This window comes from Nyctibius grandis, chromosome 14 (genome assembly GCF_013368605.1).
Source record: "Nyctibius grandis isolate bNycGra1 chromosome 14, bNycGra1.pri, whole genome shotgun sequence".
Classification (NCBI taxonomy): Eukaryota; Metazoa; Chordata; class Aves; order Nyctibiiformes; family Nyctibiidae; genus Nyctibius; species Nyctibius grandis.
Genome location: NC_090671.1, coordinates 2,495,121 through 2,515,264, shown reverse-complemented (window position 1 = coordinate 2,515,264; position 20,144 = coordinate 2,495,121). Strand labels below are relative to the sequence as shown.

Below are 20,144 nucleotides of genomic sequence, written 5' to 3'. Positions count from 1 at the left end.
AGACAGTGGCAAGTCACTGTCACAGCATGACACACCTGAAGTTCTGACCTTTCTGCCGTGTCTAATACAGTGCTTCCTTTGTCACCAGTTTGTTTCACATGCACAAGTAGCTTTAGAGACTGCTGCCCCTGCAGTAGTTCTACCTGTGGCAAGCCAGCCTCAGAGGAGCAAGACATAGTGGTCTTGACTTGGCCATGACTTCCCCAAGGAATCATAACTACTGATGACTTGGACTTCAAAGGATAAACTTTTACAATCAGATCTGATAGAGCAAGCCTGTGGACTAAGGGCACTGTCATTAGACCAAAGGCTCTTTTACGGCGTGGATCACAGGTTATAGAGGTTGCAGTCTTCCAAAACAGATTTTGTACATGTTTGGGTCCTGTTTTTGATAGTGGGCAAACCTGCTGACCTCAGTAGAAATGGTCAAGAACAAAGTCAAAAGGCTCAGAGGAACCAAGGGACTAATTTGCATGTCTCATTCCTATTGCCCTTGAGAACTTCACTGAAGTTCTGTGGAGTTCCTAGGCTTTCTCTAGCCAGCAGTGGATACAGCTGGTATCAAGAAGCTTAAGTGAGGTTCTCCTCATTGGTATTTGAACCTTGTTGTCATGCCTTTCAGCCTTATATTTCTGAAACCCAACCTTGAGAGGCTGGACTTCTTTGACCTGATGTGGATTGTGGGGATTGCAGACTTTGTACTGAAGTACCTCACCATCGCATTGAAATGCCTAGTTGTTGCCCTGCCTAAGATCATCCTAGCTGTCAAGTCAAAGGTAAGAGTCTCTTTTCATCTTGATGTACAGATGTTTGTCTTTGATAATCTGATACCTTTACAACATGTTTGCAGCATGAAATATGGGTGGAAGAATAAAAAGTAATAAAATCTCTGATAAAACTTTGGCAGAAAGTCTCCTGGGTAGTGAGTTTTGAGCCACTGCAGACCTGAGGAAGGGTTTGGTAACGCCACCAAGTAATTAAAGTCCAGAGAGAGAGAGAGAGAGGTAAGCATTCCTTCCTTCCTGAGAAGGAATAGGTACTAGCAGTGAGATAACTGCTTTTTGATTGACTTTGTTCTAAGTCTTGTTTTCTAAGTAATCTCTGTAAATAGATCTTTCTGAAGCACAATTCTCTTCATTTAATGGAAAGAAATTGCAAGTCTCTGGCTTTCTACTTGGGTCAAAGAAGTAACAGTATTAAAGTGAAGCTACTGGTGCCACAAAAGACAGTGCCAGGTCCAACCATGGGTGAAGAAATACTTTAACTAAATGGTTAACGTACTGAAATGTTTATAAAAATCATATGTAGACTAGCCCTAACTTTTGAAACTTTCTCACTACATTCTCTCTCTTGAAATACCTTTTCATGGTTTTTTTCCCCTCTTACAGATCTGTCATGCTGTCCCTTCCTCCACTTAGTAGTGTCTATGTTATGTTTGCCACTGAAACGATGTGTATTATTTGCATTGGTAAAGAAACTTTCTGGTAGCTATTGGGATGAAAGGCACTATATAGATGCAAGATATTATCATTAATCGCTGAAAGTCTCAGACAGGGCACTTAAGAGGGTATCTAAACTGGGAATAGTTTTGCTTACAAATGACATGGGTGGCAGGGGAGTTGAGCAGTTTGTTCCTGCACAGCAGGGCTATTCGAGATGGTTATTAATTTATTTCTGGCAATTGTCCAGCTCTTTTTTTTTTTTCCTTCTTCTATTATTATTATTTTATTTTGGGAGATTAATGTGCTAGGTCAGAGCATAATCCAGCCTGGGGAGGAAGGGGAAAGTGATGTGAATAGTCTTCCCAAGATAAATTGCAGTGTTGGAAAAGGTTCACAGCCTTTGCTTGCTTGTCTGAGAGCTATCCCAAGTACTCATTAATCCTTGTCGGGAGAGAAGAAAGAGAAGGGGTCTTTATTTGCAGCTACAGTGGGAGGCTGGTAAGATCACATCTGTCAAGGGCCTATAATGACTCAGAGCACAGATGCTTCATTTTTAATACCTTTTTCTGGATAGCAATATTTCACACTTTTTTTTAAGTCCCTTTTTGTCTTAGGATGTTGTTGATGGTCTCTCTGTCCCTTGACATCTGAGGCTGCTGTTACCTACCACTATGGATCCGGATTTATTTTTATCCCCCTCTCTACACTGCATCCATCAAGCCAACCAGGGATGAGATCTGGTGTAACAAATTAAGCAAGATCAAACTGGGATGGGAGAGCTCCAAGAGAACCCCAGAATGCCATAGAAATTGTAATTGGTAACCACATAGCTGAGCTCTTTCCCTGACCCTGATGACCCAGCTTACTTCTACAGGCCAGCTCAATACTACACATCTTATTTTTCAGATGAGTTTTTTTAAATGTAAGCTTTTTCTGAGTTAGAACAGTTCTATTGCACTTTAGGCACATTAACCAAATTCTTATCAAGTTATTTGCTATCTTAATACTTGCCAGAAACAAAGTTATTCTCCTCCTCCCCATATGCTTGTAGTAGTGTTTCTGCCTGAAGCCTAGCTTGTAGTTTATGAACTTCTGGATGGCTGTCACTTAATGGTAGCACGTAGCAAGCTGCTGGAGAAATATAAATTAAATTCACAGAGTAGAGCTAGAAGACTTTTTCAAGATATATATATATACACTGAGAATTTTTCTGCTGATACAACTAGTCAGAACAGCAGCCTCTAGCTCCCCATAATACAGGGCCTGAAGTGGAGATTGCTGCACTGTCAGGGATAGAGTTCAGCACAGCTGTGAATGGGATAAAGGATTTTAGGCTTGTGCTTCCTTGCAGTACATTCTTGCTGGCAGTCAGTAATAGATGATAAAACTTGCCCATGGATGGCATATCAGGGGCTTTGATCATTCAGCACTCAATCTCTGAGCAGGCCCTTCAGATTTTCCTCATTTTGGAAGTTCAAAGGCCCTTCCAAAGCTAGTCTGCCTTTTCATGCTGCTCCTTGAGATTCTAGTCTTCTCTGAATACTATGTGGTTTTCACTGATGCTTGCATAGGCATTCTAGTATGAGGTATCTCCTCTGAATGTCCTTTTAAGTCTCTTACCTCTCCGTATCCATTGTAGCTGGAGCAAGATCAGATTCTTTTCTTTTTCTTTTACACATCAAAGTCTTCATATCTCCCCTCAGCATTCTCTGTAGACTGAACACCACCAATTTTTGAATCTTTCTCAGAGGTCATTCATTCCAGACCTTATTATTCTCTTCTGGACTGTTGTCAGTCCCCCCTGTTTTCCAGACCATTTCTCTAGTCTGTCAAGGTGAGGTTGGATTATAATCCTTCTTTCCAGTGTTTACAGCCTTTCCCAGTTTAGTGTCAACTGCACATTTGGTAAGCCTACTTGTTCCATCAAGACCACTAATAAAATAGTGAATCGTACTAAACTCTGCTTACCTCAGATGCATCTTTTCATTTTGACACTGAACACATGAAAAACTTGGAGTAGAGCACTCAGTTCTCCCAGTCTAAGGTACCTGGGTCATGTATTCGTAGTACGGGCCCATCGCAGGAAGGGCAGCATTTGGTTTAAGATGACATCAAGAACCATCTTGGATTTATAGCATCAGTTCATGCTTTAATAACTGAGAAAAGGCAAACTAAAATTGAAAGGCAGAAAAAGAGGTTTGTCTTTACAATCTGAATACAGAGAAGAGTAAACGTGATGAGTGCTTGAAGTGTGAAGCATGAAGACTGCTACATTATGGGGATAAAACTAGCCAGAGTTCTCCAAGCTTGAATACCTCAGAAATGGAGTATCTCTGCAAGCAACCTCTCCAAAGGATGAGGGAAGATTGAAAATTTGACAAAATAATCCCAAACTTCCCTGGGTTCTAAACCAGCCCAGAAAACAGGTGCCAAGGGAGGCTGTGAGACTACAATCAGGCTGATAGGCAGGTAGAGAAGAGCTTGCAAATAGGGGAGAAAAGCAAAAAATGGAAGGTAACTCCAACATCAGACTGTGCTTACACCTGTGTGATCAGTGGGAGTTTGTGGGAGAAGGAGCCTACCTGTGGCTAACGATGTCCCTTCCTCCCCCGTGAGCTGTGGTGGGCACATCAAGCTGAGTACAAGTTTTAATAGCAGCTGGGCTCATAATTTCTTTGGAAGGGGGTCTTGGCTCCCACCCTGCATGCTGAAGGCTCTCCATTAAAAAAGGCAAATAAGATCATTTGGTTCAATATAAAATGAATTAAAGTAAATTAAACTGCAGGAGCCATGTGGCCTGCAGAGACCTCCATTGTTGTACACACATAAATGGCAGCTTTTCATTTTCACTGCTAAGGAATGACAGCTTGAGGGGAGTGGAATTAAAAATAAGGAAATAAATAATAAGAAGACACAGTTGCCAAAGAAATCCCAGGTGCCTGCAAGTCTCCCATCCCCTCCTCATGCTGTTGTCAGCAATCTAAGCTGATATCCTGGAGAATGGAGGGGAGAGAGGGGAGAAAGAAAACCAAACCAAAAGAACTGTAAGAAACTGGTATCCCAAGTTCTTTTATATATATGTATCTCCCTATCTTTATAGCGGAAAAAGATACCAAGGACACACTTTTTTTTCCAACTTTCTTAATGGCTGGTATATAAGAAAGGCCCTAAGAAAGAATTTTCTTTACATGCTCAATACAGATGTGCAGCCCAGTTACAAGGGGCTGCATGTCCAAAAGATTGAAAATTCAAAAGGAAAACCCTAACATTTGTTTGTTGAAAACATAGTATGAAATTACTATTAAATAACTACTTGTCAGTTTTGTTTGAAAGCTGGATCTAGACATTGCAAATGAGGTTTTTTTGTGGAAAGACTGGCATTACTCGTGAAGTTTTTTTCTTCATGCTGTTCAGATGGTGTCAGGGGCAAGTGTACAAATACTAGTCCACACCAGCACTGTGGACTCCCCACGGCATCTTTGAAAATATTTGCTTGGTTGTGTTTTTTCGTGCTTTTTTTTTTTTTTAAGTACCATCTCATCAAATCTGGTTGGAAAAAACTTGGCCTGTATGTGGCAGCCATTCTTTACACAGTTTTGCACTTGGACTTTGGACCAGATGCCTTTTCCAGGTGCATACCATGTTTCCTAGCATAGATGGTTACAGCTCTGCCATGTAAACTGGAACATTAAGCTTTCCATATTCCTTCTGAAGCTACGCCTTGGACATGAAAGAAATACCAGAATGTCTTTTGCACACAGTATCACAGAATCACAGAATGTTAGAGATTGGAAGGGACCTCGAAAGATCATCCAGTCCAATCCCCTGACAGAGCAGGATTACCTAGGTCATGTCACACAGGGTCACGTCCAGGCGGGTTTTGAATGTCTCCAGAGAAGGAGACTCCACAACCTCTCTGGGCAGCCTGTTCCAGTGTTCAGTCACCCTCACTGTAAAGAAGTTTTTCTTCATATTTATGTGGACCCTCCTGTGTTCCAGCTTGCACCCATTGCCCCTTGTCCTATCTATGGATGTCACTGAGAAGAGCCTGGCTCCATCCTCATGACACTTGCCCTTTACATATTTACATATAGTGTGATTTGGATCATTCAGCTGAAGCAGACTATCTTAAGGCAATGTATTACAGTGTCAGCTGATCTGATCTGTGGTAACTGTATATTCTTTGAGTCTCAAGCTAGTAAGACCTGAGTTTGAGTAGCCCCAGTGCTCTTCCACGTTCTACTGGAACACAAGCATGTCCAGTTGCTTTGGTTATCATGTCACCACCTGTTTCTGCCTCTGTGCACAGCCATGTGTAATGAAACAGTTATTGTAAGGAAAATGAACACTTACCTTATAATGATTAGAATTGTTCTGCAGCCTGCCTCCATCTTGTGTCAGAGCTCAGCTCCATGGAATACCATGGTCCAAAATCCTGGCACCCAGCCTTTCTCACTGGGCAGACTGACCTTTCCTCCATCACATCAGTAGTTGCAGAAATGACTTGTATGTCTTATGCTCCTTGGGCAACAAGCTCCTCTTGCACTAGGCATTCATGTAGAACAACCCATGACACAGAACAAAGTCCATCCTTCTGCATCTGGAGAAAGAGGGCAAGCCAGAGCAGTTTGCTGCTGCCAAAGCACTTTCTCTAGGTTACAGCCCCTTCCAGAAGGCTCACATTAGGAGAGAAGGTGCCAGAGGGAAGTTGTGTTAATTGTGATTGTGATGGCAGCAGGCCTCCCAATGTCCCTGCTGCCTCTCTTTCATCATGAGACCAGATATTTATCAGTCATTTCACATGAAGTTTGTGTACATTTTTTTTCATCCTGAGAAAAAACAGGGTCTCTTGGAGCATTTGAGTCGTCTAGATGCTTATCACAAAATATGGAAGCATTAAAACAAGCACTGGGAGCAGGCACATAGATGATGTGTCACAAAAAATATCCAGGTAAAGATCTTCCTGTTCCTTGTCTGTGCTCTCTTGTACTGTGCAATGTGCAAGTTAATCCTAGTCTTCTCTACAGTGTGGCTAAAGTGGTGTTTCCAGATAGGCAACAGCCAGTCCTCTCGTTACCCTCTCCTTGATGATCTTGGATGCTATTTGGGGGAACTCACTCAAATAGTTTCACTCTTCTTGGACAACGATCTGAGCTTTGATCCTCTATAGCCATAGGAGCTACATGATTGTTCTGCAAGGACTTTTCCCTATTGCAGCCTGGGACAGATACGGTGTCGCAGAGCCTGAAGCGTGGGTTTTATTATTTATGAAAGACTCACTAAAGCATAAGATGAGGTACTGAGGAACTGGGACTCTTTTCCATCCATCTCCTTAACACACTTCAAAAGTGACTGCTACTAAACTTTTTAAAGGAATCATTGCTCTTAGGTGCCTTCCAAGTTTAACTTTCCAGTTTAGGATATCCAAGATGTATCTTTCAGAAGTGCTGTGAACTAAGTAAAAATCTCATTTTCCTCTCTAGTCCCACCTTGGAATTACTCCTTATTAGTCTTGCATGGATTTTCACCAGCATCCTCTGTGCTACAATCCTGTTTACTGCCTCTACCCAACACTTTCTGATATTGGCAATATGATCTGCAATCTCAGCAGAGCCCGCTCTCCTCTGATCCAAATTGCCAGCAGGTCTCCACAGTTTTTTCTAGCGTCTTCCTGTTTCAGATTATGTCCTAATGCTGCTGGCAGCAGAACAAGTGAGACTTGGAACTTCCCTTGAGTGCTAATCACAACTTACAGTTGCCTCATTGCAACTTCTCTCACATCCCATTTTAATTCCGCTGTGTAAAACCTTAGCATGCCTTTCTGTTTCACATGCACACTTACGCAAAGCCTTATGTCAAAAGAGGCTACAAAGTCAATGCTCGGTTAGGCTATGTAGGAATTAGCATTGCTTCTGCAGTTATAATTTGCCCCCCTTGGTGTGTATATATTGTAATTCAATTTTTAATTACGCTATTTTATGTTATTTTTGTGTAAGACTTCTTCCATCCATCACCAGTGTATACTGTGCCCCACAGATGAAGCAAGGTGAGGTATTGAAAGAAGCTGTTGTAGAAACCAGAAAGTGCATAGAGAACAAAGAGACCATTGGAAGAAGAATGTTCTACAAGTTAAAGTTGAATGCTACACTGGAGAATTAAATTCCATCCTTTTCTTTGCCAAATAATTCCTATGTGATTCTAAAAAAGCTGTGTACAGCTGCAAACTGAAGTCAGTGGTTTAGCTTTTAATGGTAATGTGATCTATAAAATTAAGTGCTTCATAAAAGTCTAATCCCAAACATCTCAGCTTGGACACCAGATCAACCTTACCTTAACCTTAATCTTTCCATGTCTCAAGTTTTCATTTAGAAAATGCAGAAAATAGCTGTCCCTTATGTCAGCCAGCGATGTGAAAATAAGGGTTTTTTTAAATCTTTTTCTGTAGTGATGATGTCATAGAAAGACTGAAGAAATTTTAGTAATTTTCTACTCTGAGCAGAGCTCAAATAGCATAAAGTGACAGGATGTAGATCTGCCATCAAGCAATGAGGGTATAACAAAATACTAAAGTCACATGCTTAATGAGTACCACTCACGCTCTGTGAAAAAAAACAATGCGTTCACATTGTTACAGCCTGTATAATACTGCACGTACAGAAGGAAAGTCACAATTGCATGAAAATCCTCATTTCTGCTCTTCCAAAATAAGTGCTTGATTTAAAGTATAAAAATGGCCTGTGTGGTGAAGGAGATAGAGGAAAATGAAGGGTTATACTTGAGTCATTGACTTAGTTTTAACAAAGCATTCTGGAAAAAAAAAAAAGTCAGAATTTCAGCATGTGGTATCACAAGGCTCATCAGCAGAGCTGCTATAATTAGATCCAAAGCACAATCCTCTGCCACTTGTGCTGATGAGGTGTGTGATAACCCTGGTAGTAGGCTGGCAGCTTTCACAGTAACTGACCCACAGAGGAGACAGGGTAAGCACTGTGCTAGCATTTTTGTCAGGCTTAACTCCAGCCTGTTCCAAGGGCTTGAGGAGAGCAGAGACTTCTTTCTGGTATCTGACTCTGCCCTAACCAGCAGCTGTAATTTCAGGTAATAACCTATTTAATCTCTGCAGTCCAGCAAGGTGATGTGCTTGCTCTGAAGGGCTAGCTCCTGCACAGTCCAGTCATGCGTTGGGCTGGCTCACAGGCTCCCCAAAATAGCTTTCGCTGATCTTATAGAGCTGTTCAATTATAGAGTGTATTCAAGAGAAGGTTCCCAGATTTACGTGTTTTTTTGTGAAATAGGAAAAGTTACCTAACAGGCAGTTCTTGCCTTATTTCAAGCTGTTGTTCCAAGGCAGATGCACAGGAGAAATAGTTGTATTTGTGCTTAATAGAACACAAAGTTCTTCCTAATCTTGATGAGAAATAGCTGAAATGCTTCAGCTGAAGTTTTCAGACAAAATACAGCTTGAGACAAAGATTTGGCTTGGAAAACTTCAGCCTAGATAGCCAAGATATAACAACAGTGAAAAGCAGAAGACAAAGGTATATTGAGTGTGCTTACAAGTGATGGGTGCCACCTGCAAGAAGTTACTGCTATCAGAAGGCTGAATTTTACTGCTGAAATTATAGGGAACAACCCTAGTTTTCTAAGCTTCTGGCTCAAAAGGAAGACCTCACTTCTACTGCAGCCCTTTGTAGAATTACTTCTGATTTTCTAGGCACATCTAGTTTAAATAAGGGCTGGTGTGTTGCACTGAGATGCCTGGCAAGACTTACATTTCTGTGAGCATTTACTGTAGCACCAACTCTCTTCTAAATGCTGCTCAGCTGACCTTGTATTGCTTCCCTCCTCCTGGCTGTAACCACTCTAAGCTTATCAACAGGCCTCTCCATTAAATGGTAAACTGGGTGGTGTTGATGGGCTGGATGGAGAGAGGCATCCACTTAAAACCTAACTGCACTCTTGTGAGGGTGTTCACAAGTATCTAGCTGCTGAGATGCCCTGATACCCTGCAGTTACCACTGAAAACTGAAAACCTGCATTAGATAAAGGAATTACGAAAGCTTTGTAAAGGGTTGAGGTTTTGGGGTTAGAAAATTGAAATCTCTTGCTTGCTCCCTGTTCATTTTAGAGCCACGCTCTGCACCTTCCAATTCCACAGCCTGTCTGGACCTCTAGGGCTGCCTGTGACCCATCTTTCCTTACGTCTTGCTGTGGGCTCTAGGTGTTTTTAGTGCCTAAAAAACTTCTGTTGTAGAAGAATTTCAGCTTTGATGCCCCAAATGCTGAATCCAGAAGTTCCATCTGATGCAATGAGGAAGTAAGCAGTGACCTGTCCCAGCCCAGCCTGCTAGGGAAGCAAGGCTAAATAAAAAAAGATGAGTATGAGCCTGGTGGGAGGAACAAGTCAGAGAAAGCAAACAGTTTGCTGCCTATAGCTTGCTGGTAGCTTTCATCAGAGCTGGCTGAGGAGGGGGAGGCAGAGGACTGCCTGCGTGAAGGGAAGGAAGTGACAGCGTAGTCATTACCAGACTGAGACCCTCTGTCACAGGGGCTCCTGAAATAAACGATGATTGTATTGAAGCATGAGGCTGGATAGAGACCTCTGTGCTAATTTAATAAATTGCTTGCATTTAGGACCCCAGATTGTTGCTGTTACATTTTTGCTATGTGATGCCACCTGGGATTAACAAGGAGGAGGGGATGGGGGGGAGAGGAAGAAAGCAGCCCAGGTCCGTTAGCAACCGCTGGTGTGACCTCACTCCTTGTCCCAGGGGGGAAATGAGATCATGAGAATGCCAGAGCTCTCTGAAGGATTCGATTTGTTCGGTACAGCAGGATGGCCTGCCGAGTGATCTCATCTCTGAGACCCTAGGGAAGGGCGCTAGCTGCTGCGAGCCTCATGGACTGCGGAGGACTTAATCCCCACTCCAAATCTCAGCAATTAACGATTGACCTGTGATGACATCACTGATGACAAAGCTAACTGGGACAACACAGCAAAATTCCAGGGGAATTTCCCCTTCTCCATGATCTTATTAAATATAAGAATTTTGACATGTCAAAACCAAACCTTTCAGTCCAGATAATGTCACTGCAGATTAAGCATCGTTCTGGGCTCACAGCTTGCCCTGACCTAGTGCCCTGTCACCAGTTCTCCCTTTTAAACTGTGTGGGACAGAACAAACAGGTCCTCATTAAGACTGGGGGGGCTGTAAATTAGACAGCCTTATTTAGCCAGCTTTTTAGCCCTAGTCTTAGGTGCTTAAAAATAGAAATTACGTGGTAAGAAAAATCCATTTCAGTTGTTGCACCTCATGGTTGTAGTAAGCCAGGAGGGAGTTTATGTCACCTTGCAGGTGTCCTTCAAGGAAGGAAAGCTTTCTAATTGGAGTCACCACCAGAATGGCAAGGACAGCTTTGGTGAAGGTTTACAAAGGATGTTGCCCATTCTTTGAGACTCTTGAGATAGAAGTGTTTCAACCAGCGTGCTTCTCCCCTCACTACCTTTTCTTCCTTAAGGTCCTCAGGAAGATTTGGTATCTCTGAGTTTAAAATGCCTTGAGGGTTTTTTCCCAGAGCCAGTCTTTTTATCTGTGTACTGTACAAGATCCAACACACACCTGAGTGGAAGGGGAACAATGCTGGCAAATAGGTAGTTAATCTGATTCTTTGGGATGATCAGAAAGTTGTCAGGAAGACCGATGTCACCTTACATTTCACTCTGTACCTTCAGAAGGGGGTATAGGATCAGAGACTTACCTTGCATTCCTTTTCTCGTTATTAATAGTATCTACAGTTTACATCATATTCATACCTGTAAGCCTTAACCTCTGCTGCTAGCGTTCCGTAGCATTGTACAGACACGCAATAAGGTGTATACCATAACCTGCTCTAAAAGTTTAAGGTTCAAAAGTGTACAGTAGACTGGATAAATGACAGAGCAAGAGGAACACTAAGAAACAATGAAGTAATAGTTATCCTTTCTAGGCAGAGTTAAATGGCTGCAAAGAAAGCTGCATCTCATTAATACCAGTCAGCACCATTTAACAGTGTGTAGGTGGACAGTGAACACAAGTGCTACAAGCTTCAAGCCCTGCACCTGTTAAGCGCTCTTCTTTTGACTTCCTGATAGCACTCATGTATCATTTGTTTGTTTTACAGGGGAAGTTTTATCTGGTTATTGAGGAGCTGAGCCAGCTGTTCCGCTCCCTTGTCCCCATCCAGCTATGGTATAAATACATCATGGGAGATGATCCATCCAGCAGCTACTTCCTAGGTGGGATCCTGATCATCCTGTATAGCCTCTGCAAGGCAAGTACCACCTCACTAATAACCTCTGTGGGAGCTGTAGCAAGAGCAGAGAAAATAGCACAGCTGAGGGGAACAAGTACACCTTTTGTTACTGTCACTACCCAGGAAGGGAAGCTGCACCAGCTGGGGACAGCATGTGCTTTAGTTGCCAAAAGCATTTTGCTTCACCAGTCTGTGGGCATTGGTGAGCTAGAGGAAGATCTGTGCCTGCTCATGGAGTGTTGCATCAGGCTTATGAAGTCATTGCTGCTTTCTAATACCTTTCTAAAAAGGCTAGAGGAGAATGGGAGTGGGGTCTTGGGGGACCAATACTGGAAGAGATGTTAGCTGTCTCCAGACTTCTAGAAGCAACACTGAAAGGAAGGTTGTAGACACTTAAATTTCTCTCTAAGCCTTCCTCTGTCTTTCGAGGCAGGGTAGGTACTCCATCACTCACAGTGCTGAACACATCAGGGAGAGAGGGTTGTACAAGTCCTGCCTAGATAAAACAGGTAGTTGTGGCCTCATTCTAGGTCCTAGTCCCACTGGTGTAAGTCCAGGATCTCAGTGATGGACAGGAGTAATTAATGCTTCCTCAAAAAATAAGAATGTTAAGAGCACAAAGTCTGCCTGTACAATTGTGAATGAGTGTGACTGACTTAGAAGAGTCACAAGTCTAGACTCTAGAAATAGTTGTATTTCTAATTGTGTGTATTGAATACTGCCTAGGGGCAGAGCAGTAGCTGAAGCAAGCAATGATATACCTGTGTTATCCATCCCTCTCAGAAAGGCCAAGTGAGTCAAGCTTGCTGCAGCCCTGTTGTTTGTCTCTGTCTAGGAGAAAGGGGCTATGGCTTTGCAGAAGCAGACTGAAGAACAGAGAGAAGAGAACATATCTGAGCTGAAAACAGCAAAAGGGACTGCTGAGCAATACAAAGTCATACTATAGCTCTTATGTGAGATGTGGCTGCAGTTGCAGCTATATGTTGTATAGGAATGGGGCAATGCAACCCCCGCTGTCAAGGAATTTACAGGTTTTGCAGGCAAGATAGGCAGAGGTCATGGGAAGTGAAGTGAATTGGTCACAGCAGGTCTGCAGTCAAACCAGAAACAGAGCAAACCTGCCAGAATAGAAGACACATGAGGCCAGTGTAGTTCCATGCACACCCATCCATTCTCTCAGCTGTACGTTTCCTACTCTTTACTCTGTGCTATGGGAGAAGATTGTTGTCCCTTTCAAAGATGTCATTGTCTGGACACCTTCTAGACAACAGCATCCAACCTTTGCATATCCTTCTGGCTTGTGAGGTCAGGTATACAGACCACAATTACAAGGACAGATTTCAAGTGATCTTTCTGATGTCCTTTCTTGCAAAAATTATTCAGCACCTGGAGAAGGGGTGCTTACCTGCAGTTCTACATGCCATTTCTTACATCTGTGGAAGTCATCATAGTGGGAAGAAGCAGCAGGGGCCATCTGCTCCATGGAGGAAGGGGAGCCAAGTACAAAAACACAGCTGGGCAAGGGCCTCACCAGCCAGGGCCCAGCCCCACAGCACCCAAACAAGGCAAGGAGGGCAGGCCTGGAAGTGATAGCCAGGTTCAAAGAGTCAAGATCTTCAGGTGGTGAAACAGGGCTAAGGTAAAGCCAGAACATCAATCCACAGGTCAGGATCAGGTCTGGTGGAGGCAGCCAGGGTCAGGCATAGTCCAGCAGTTGCAGGGCATAGCCATAGTGATGAGATAGGCTCAAGGTGAAGGTGGGAAGTCACTCCATGTGCTGGGGTGTCCAGTGGAGTCTGTAGCTAGGCACAGGCATGACTATGGCTGACCTAGAAACAAGCACACAAGACAGCTCAGACATGAACTGAGTTCTCCAGAGCTGAGCTTAAATAGAGCTCCTAGGCCAATGGGCAGGGATTGGGGGTAGAGACCACAGGTGAGGCTTGTCGGGGCCATGAAGGCCTATTAGTGCATTCAGGGCCTTGACACATAGGTGCAAGTAGTTCTTTATGGGCTAGCTTGATGTTTCTCTGCTATGAAGCCTTTGTAAGTAGTGTTGTGATAATCTAGATTGGAAAAGCAATCTCATTTTGAAAAGTTCTGATGATCTGTTACTTAAAAGCTCCATGAGGAGAGAAGGACAGCTATTTACTGGCCTTGACTTAAGTTAGGACCAGGACTGTGGGGCTACAGCCTGTGCCTTTAACATGCATGTTTCTTCCTTTAATTCATCTAGTTCATCAGAGGTGTACATGGATGGATAGGCCAGCTGAAGGGTGATAGGTCCAGGAACGTGTCCCAGGTCATTGTGTGACAACTACTTACTACTGCAGATGTGTCCAGGTTAGGATTAGACCTCTGCATGTTAGAGACTTTGCTTGGAAGTGAGAGAAAAGTGGGAGCACGCTCTTCCAATACAGATCATGAAATACTAGGTGTGTGCATCCCATTTACAATCACAAGAGTTGCAGGTCTAATTCCTTGCCTGAGACACTGAAAATATACCCAAAGGAGTCCACATTAGCAAAGCCACAAACCACATTAGAAAAACCACAGAAGCCAATTTGGCACTCAGACCTTCTGTGCTCCTGGCAAAAATCCAGGGCTCAGCTAGGGCTGCATCCCCTTTCCCTACACAAAGGGCAGGCTCGACTTTCAGAAGGTTGTATAGAGTGCAGCCGATGGGAGCTGTCTTGGTGTCTCTGTCTGGACTGTGTAAACATGAACCTCTGATTTTGGCGAAGAAATCCCAGATGTTCATTAGTAAGGGGATCCAGGTCTTATTTTTTCCCTATCCTGAACAAAAGCACTGACTGGCTGTGAACCCAATCGTTGCAATCCTATTGCTGGAAAGATGACTGATGCCACATAGACATCAGTGCATGGGGTGATAAGTGGATGTCAAAGAGACTACTGAAACATGCAGCTTTTGGGGGTACAGGAAACTCCAGAGGAAAAAAATGTGAAGGGGGGAAATGGACTGGGTGAAGAGGAGACATCAGAGCCAGAGCAAAGGCATTAGATAGAAGTCACGCTATAAGCAAAGCAACCAGAAAAAGCTGTGAATTGCACTGTGGGAAGGAGCTGATCCCTACCCTTGTTAGAAGGTAAAAGGTCTGTAGTAGTCGGCAGCCTCAAGTGCTAGTTGCTGACTGGAAGCATTACTGGAAGGACCCTGGGAGCCTTTTTACGTGCTGACTGGAAGCATTATTGGTGCCTTCATTTGATTCCACATCTATTGCAGGATGATCTCATTGGCATTCCCTGCAGTGAGCCCACTTAATCACGCTAACCAAAAAAAAAAATAGAAAGCCAATTCCAGGCATTCTGGTGCCTTTGTACTGCTAGTCCTCTGCAGCTCTGCATATTCTGCATCACATCTCCTCCTACCCTCACTCAGACAGGTTAGAAATCGAAAGGTCCTGTTATGTCATCTGGCCCTTTTCCCACCTAATGCAGGGCTGTTCTTTGCACAATCGTTTCTTCAGATCTTGTGTAGTTCATAGTGTCTTTCTCCCTGTGTCCTGCCAGATAGGGAGGATGAAGGTGCCATACCAGATCAGGTTTTTCAAGCTGTTTTCCCTTTTATTAGTAGTGCTGTGTCTTCACTTTAAGAATGCTGAGTGTGTTCAGCCCCTTGATATTTGTCGGCAGTTTATCATCTTTTCCCCCCACTTTTGTACTGCTCAGCCAAGTTGTAAATATTTATGTCCTTTAGTCTGTTTTCAGGAATCTTTTTCTGCAGGCTGATTTTCTGCCCTTCTCTGAACTGCTTTTAGTCTCTAATGAGGAGCCCAGAATGAGCACTGCTCTCCAGATGCACTTACATCATGTTTGCTGGGCAATGGAGGGAGGGGGGAAGAAAAGGAGCTGGTGTTGCCCCTGCTGTTGGCTATCTTTGGACATCTGCAAAGTGCCAAGGTGCTGAAAACTCACTCCCTTCCTGGCATTTGAAGTTTCTCACTCTTTAGGCGGATGGGAGCAACTCAGCCTCAGTCCTGCTGCTCATTCCTCAGGCTGTTCTTCTCTTGGTAGCATTTAATCACTGCACTCCACTAAATCACTCTCTGCAGCAGGACAGGCAATTCCCACTCCTCCTTTCCTAGTATCATCTGGGCCCTGAAGTTCCAAGCTGTGTGGCAGAGCTGCACAGCCCTGGAAACCCCTCTTTTCCCCAGAGGCTGAGGAAAGCAGTTTTCTGCCTCTTCCATGTGAGCAGACTGCCCTTCCTTCCCTCTTTCTTAAGCTAGCTGCAGTGTTTTCTGACCTCACTTCTGGGCTTTTCAGGCACTCAGTTCTCAGGGTGGGAATGGGTCCATTTTAGCCCTTTCCTACCTAGTGGGGCTGGGCAGTTTACCCTGCCACAACCCCCTAATGTCTGCTCCTCTTTCTGTCCGTAAAGACTCCCTGATTTGCAGTCCATTGTTACCAGACCCTTTTTGGCTACCCTTCTGCACTGTCAATTCACATTTATTACATATTTCCTGATCACCACGAAATCTTTTTTGGCACCATTGTTACTTAGGATCTTTGTTCCCTCCAAGTATCCATTTGGAGAAACTGTTTCCTGAGTTTCTGGACTGTACACACGCATGTGCACACACACACACACATATTTGTGAGAAGTATCTAAAATGGAATGTCTTTATTGCAGTCTTTTGACATCTGTGGTCGCATGGGAAGTGTCCGGAAGGCACTGAAGGTCCTTTGCACCCCACAGGTATGTAGTCATACGTATTAGACCAGTTTCATGGGTGGAACCTTGTTGCTATTGAATGATGGAGTTGGAAATTGCTCAGTATATCAGGATCACAGAATAAAATAATATGTTGTCCCATGGCTGGATAAGCTGGTATCTCTTCTCAGGGACGTTAGGAACCTTTTCTGCTATCTGCCCTGTCCCAGCTGTGGTGAGATTGTTGCTAGTCTGGCCCATTTTGTCTGATTGGAAGCCCTGTGTAATATGGATTAATCCATTGAGGCCAAAACTGCAAGAAGCTGACAAAACTTTGTAATGCAGAGTGTGACAAAGACTTCAAATAGAAGTCTGTAGTGCCTGATGTGCAGTGACATTAGAAGAGATGCTACAGTGCACAGAAATTGTCCCAGGCATCGCATTATACACTACTGATATTTAGATCTATTGCAGTGAAATACTGTGACTTATATTTTAAAATGGTAAAATCAAATACTATAGAGGAAAGAAACATAACATCACAGAAGTTTGTCAGAGCTTGCCTTGCTTATTCTGTGGGCTTGGGCTGGTCATTTTTCCTCGGCCTGTTTCCATTTCCCCTATTACTGTTACAATAGGAGAAGCAATATTTACCTTCCACATATTTAAAAAGAAAAGTGGGAAGCCTGTGGGTGCTGCTGCTGTTATTCTTTCTTCTATTGTCTAACTTGCTAATAATAATACCTCCCACTATCTAAACACCTCTGCAAATGATGCTGAATTAATCCTTTCAGCTCCCTGTTGAGCTCATTAAATTTCATTATCATTGCTCTACAAGTGGAGGCACTAAAAGATGGAGTCAGCTCGAGGGGAAAACAAAACAGAGAACACAGAGCTCCAGACTCCCTGTGTTCTGTGTGCTGGTGCCCAAATCTCCCTTCCCCATACACAGTGACATAACACCGGTGTCCTTCCCAGGTCATGCAAGGAATCTGGGTGTGAAAAACAGTGTCTATGTACATGCTTCACCACAAACCAGATTGTCTTCAAACCCTTTGACATTTGGATTTTTTTCCACCTCTCCCTAACAGACCTATGGAGTGCGTGCTACCAGCCAGCAGTGCAGTGAAGCAGGTGACATCTGTGCCATTTGCCAAGCAGAATTCAGGGAACCTTTGATCCTTATGTGCCAGGTAAGACCCGAAGCTTCCCACAGCAGGTTTCCCCATTGGCATTCATTTGGTTAACTTCTGCTGCTGGGGAGAGGCACAGTTAGCCTCAGTACTTCTAAAATCATTTGCTGGGTCTTGATCTAGGTCCTAGTGGCTATTTATTGCCCTCCTTCGGATAGCCAGTCCTGATAGCTGAGCCACTCTTTAGGGGCTGATCATAGCTATTGAGATGGAAAAGACCAGCCTTGTAGTCTAGGGACTGCCAGTTGGCAGTCCAGACCTTGGATCTAGAATGCAAGACGTTTTTATCTGCCCCTTGGGGACACTGGCTAGTCAATAGGCCAACCGAATTATGAGCAAGTGCTATGAGAGGGGCATAGGTCCAGAATGAGCCTGGTAGGGTGCATGAAGACTGGTGCAGCACTGTGTGATCACAGTCTGGCCTCTGACCACCTGGCCAGGAATAAAAGTAGTTATGTGTGTAGAAGTTGGTCACTGCTGCCAGCACCTGGGAATTGTCCTGTTTCTCATTTGGTAAACACTGGTAAAACCTAGAGCTTGAGAACATCATGCTCTGAGTAATGCATTAGTCCTAACCTGGTGCTGGTAACACACCATGCTGCCGTGGGTCCTGTTGGTATATCAGAGGCCAGCTGAAGGCGTTGCCTTGTGGCAAGACTGGTGATGCTTCCCTGAGATTTTCTCTTCAGTTGCTTGTAACTCAGTCAAGCTCCATCTGTTGGGGTTGAAATTCTGCATCCTGGAGGCCGTCTCTGGCTGATGCATGGGTGCATGCAGGAAAACTGTAGGCAGAATGATTCAGCCTTTTCTGGGAATGGAATTGGTGGGATATATGCTCTCTTGTGATATCCAAATAAAGCTCAAGAGCCTTTTTCTGAAGGGCTTGAACATTCCCATGCTTTGTAACAGCGTTATCAAATTAAAGCAAGTAGGTCACCTGTGCATCAAAAGTGCCTCTTGCTATTCCTGTGAACATCTGTGCAGATGTTATCAAGCTGTAAGCCCCAGAGAAGCCATCTTTGTATGTGCTTATCAGAGTCGAGATTTTGATGAGTAACGTTTCTGCTGAAAGGTTGCTCTGTGTTGAGGTCTCAGCTTCTTACGGCTTCTAATACTCCCTTCTTGCCCTATTCCTGCTCTCCCAGTCTGGGGCTAGACAGGGCCATGTGCTGGCCAGCTGTCCCTCCTGATCTCTGTTTGTACCCAACGCAGGCTGGAGGGAGAATCCTGGGGTGGCTCAGTGTAGGAATGAGAGAAGATAAGGGGTGAAAACTGACGTTAATAGAGAAGGGGAAACTGGGACGGCACAGCTACTGACTAGGACTGGGTGATGTAGGCAGAAAAAAGCAAATACATTAAGGAGTAGGGGGGAAGAAGGGGGTTCTTTGAGCTAAGTAAAGACTTGTAAAATAACCCCAGGAACTGAGGATGGAAACAGGGTAGAGAAAACCCTCTCAACTACTTTGTTAGCCTAGATGTCATAGACCTTTTTAACGTTTCTTTCTATTACTATATTAAGAAACAGTAATATATCATTAGCTTTGGGAAACTGGTGTACTAGTAATGCTGGGATTTATTTTTCATGTCATGTGAGTATTGCTCATCAGCTGCACTGGCCACCTGAACTTGCATCGTTACTTGCTCCCATGGCTGTCTTGTTGAGTGTGACACTTAGTGACAAGACTGGGCCTCCTGCCCTCATCGTGATGATGCCCTTTTGTCTCCACAGCATGTGTTTTGTGAAGAATGCCTCTGCCTCTGGTTTGACAGGGAGAAGACCTGTCCTCTTTGTCGTTCTGTCACAGTAGAAACCCTGCGTTGCTGGAAAGACGGCACCACCTCTGCTCATTTCCAGGTGTATTAAAACCGATACACACCAACAAATGGAATAACGTGTGGAGAGAAGAAAAAGCTGGAAAATCTGGTGATCCCATGCCGCTATTTAGTTGCCTGTGGATTCGTTGTCTTAGTCTTTCTTCCAGCTCTGTTTCTCCAGGAGCCAACAGAACAATTGTTACTAGCCAAAAACTTTATCCTCAAAGGCAAGAAAGATGTATGGCAAACTCCATGGCTAAGCTACAGCCAAGATTTTTCTTGGTTATAAACTGCCTGGGATGTTTCCTTTTTTTCCATCCTTTTAGTGTAGATTAATATTGTGTGTATAAGGAAAGCATACTGTGAATTGCATGTGTATCACCTGGTGTACTGGAAAAAAGCTGTCCTCCTCTGGCTCAGACCACTGGTGAGATTTTTCACATTAAATTGCACTAGCTTCCCTGAATCTGTAACTTCATAGTATTACACTGTTGCTGTTGCATTACCTTTGAGAACTCTTCCAAGACAGTGCTTCAGAACCATGTGCCCAAAGTTTATGTGGGGTTGGAGAAACGTCATTTCCCAGCAGCCGTGTTTTTGCAATTGATTCCCCAAATTGCACGTGTTGTTATCTCAATGAAATCTCAAGGAACTTGGGAAAGACCATGCTAGTGAAGCTGGAAATGACACTTGCTTTTCTTGGGAATGTTTGTCCTCTTTAATTTT

The 20,144-nt window shown here is 43.8% G+C and overlaps 1 protein-coding gene across 3 annotated transcripts in view; it reads left to right on the top strand.

Moving 5' to 3' along the window:
• RNFT2 (ring finger protein, transmembrane 2) overlaps positions 1 to 19,583 on the top strand; it is a 31,061-nt gene extending 11,478 nt beyond the window's left edge. For all 3 annotated transcript variants that reach the window (XM_068412671.1, XM_068412672.1, XM_068412670.1), the window contains 5 exons: positions 623 to 776; positions 11,604 to 11,753; positions 16,390 to 16,455; positions 17,502 to 17,603; positions 19,333 to 19,583. In XM_068412671.1, coding sequence (XP_068268772.1) covers positions 623 to 776; positions 11,604 to 11,753; positions 16,390 to 16,455; positions 17,502 to 17,603; positions 19,333 to 19,467 — 607 coding nt within the window. In that variant the 3' untranslated portion in view covers positions 19,468 to 19,583. The remainder of the gene's footprint in view (positions 1 to 622; positions 777 to 11,603; positions 11,754 to 16,389; positions 16,456 to 17,501; positions 17,604 to 19,332) is intronic.
• Positions 19,584 to 20,144: the final 561 nt, after the last annotated feature.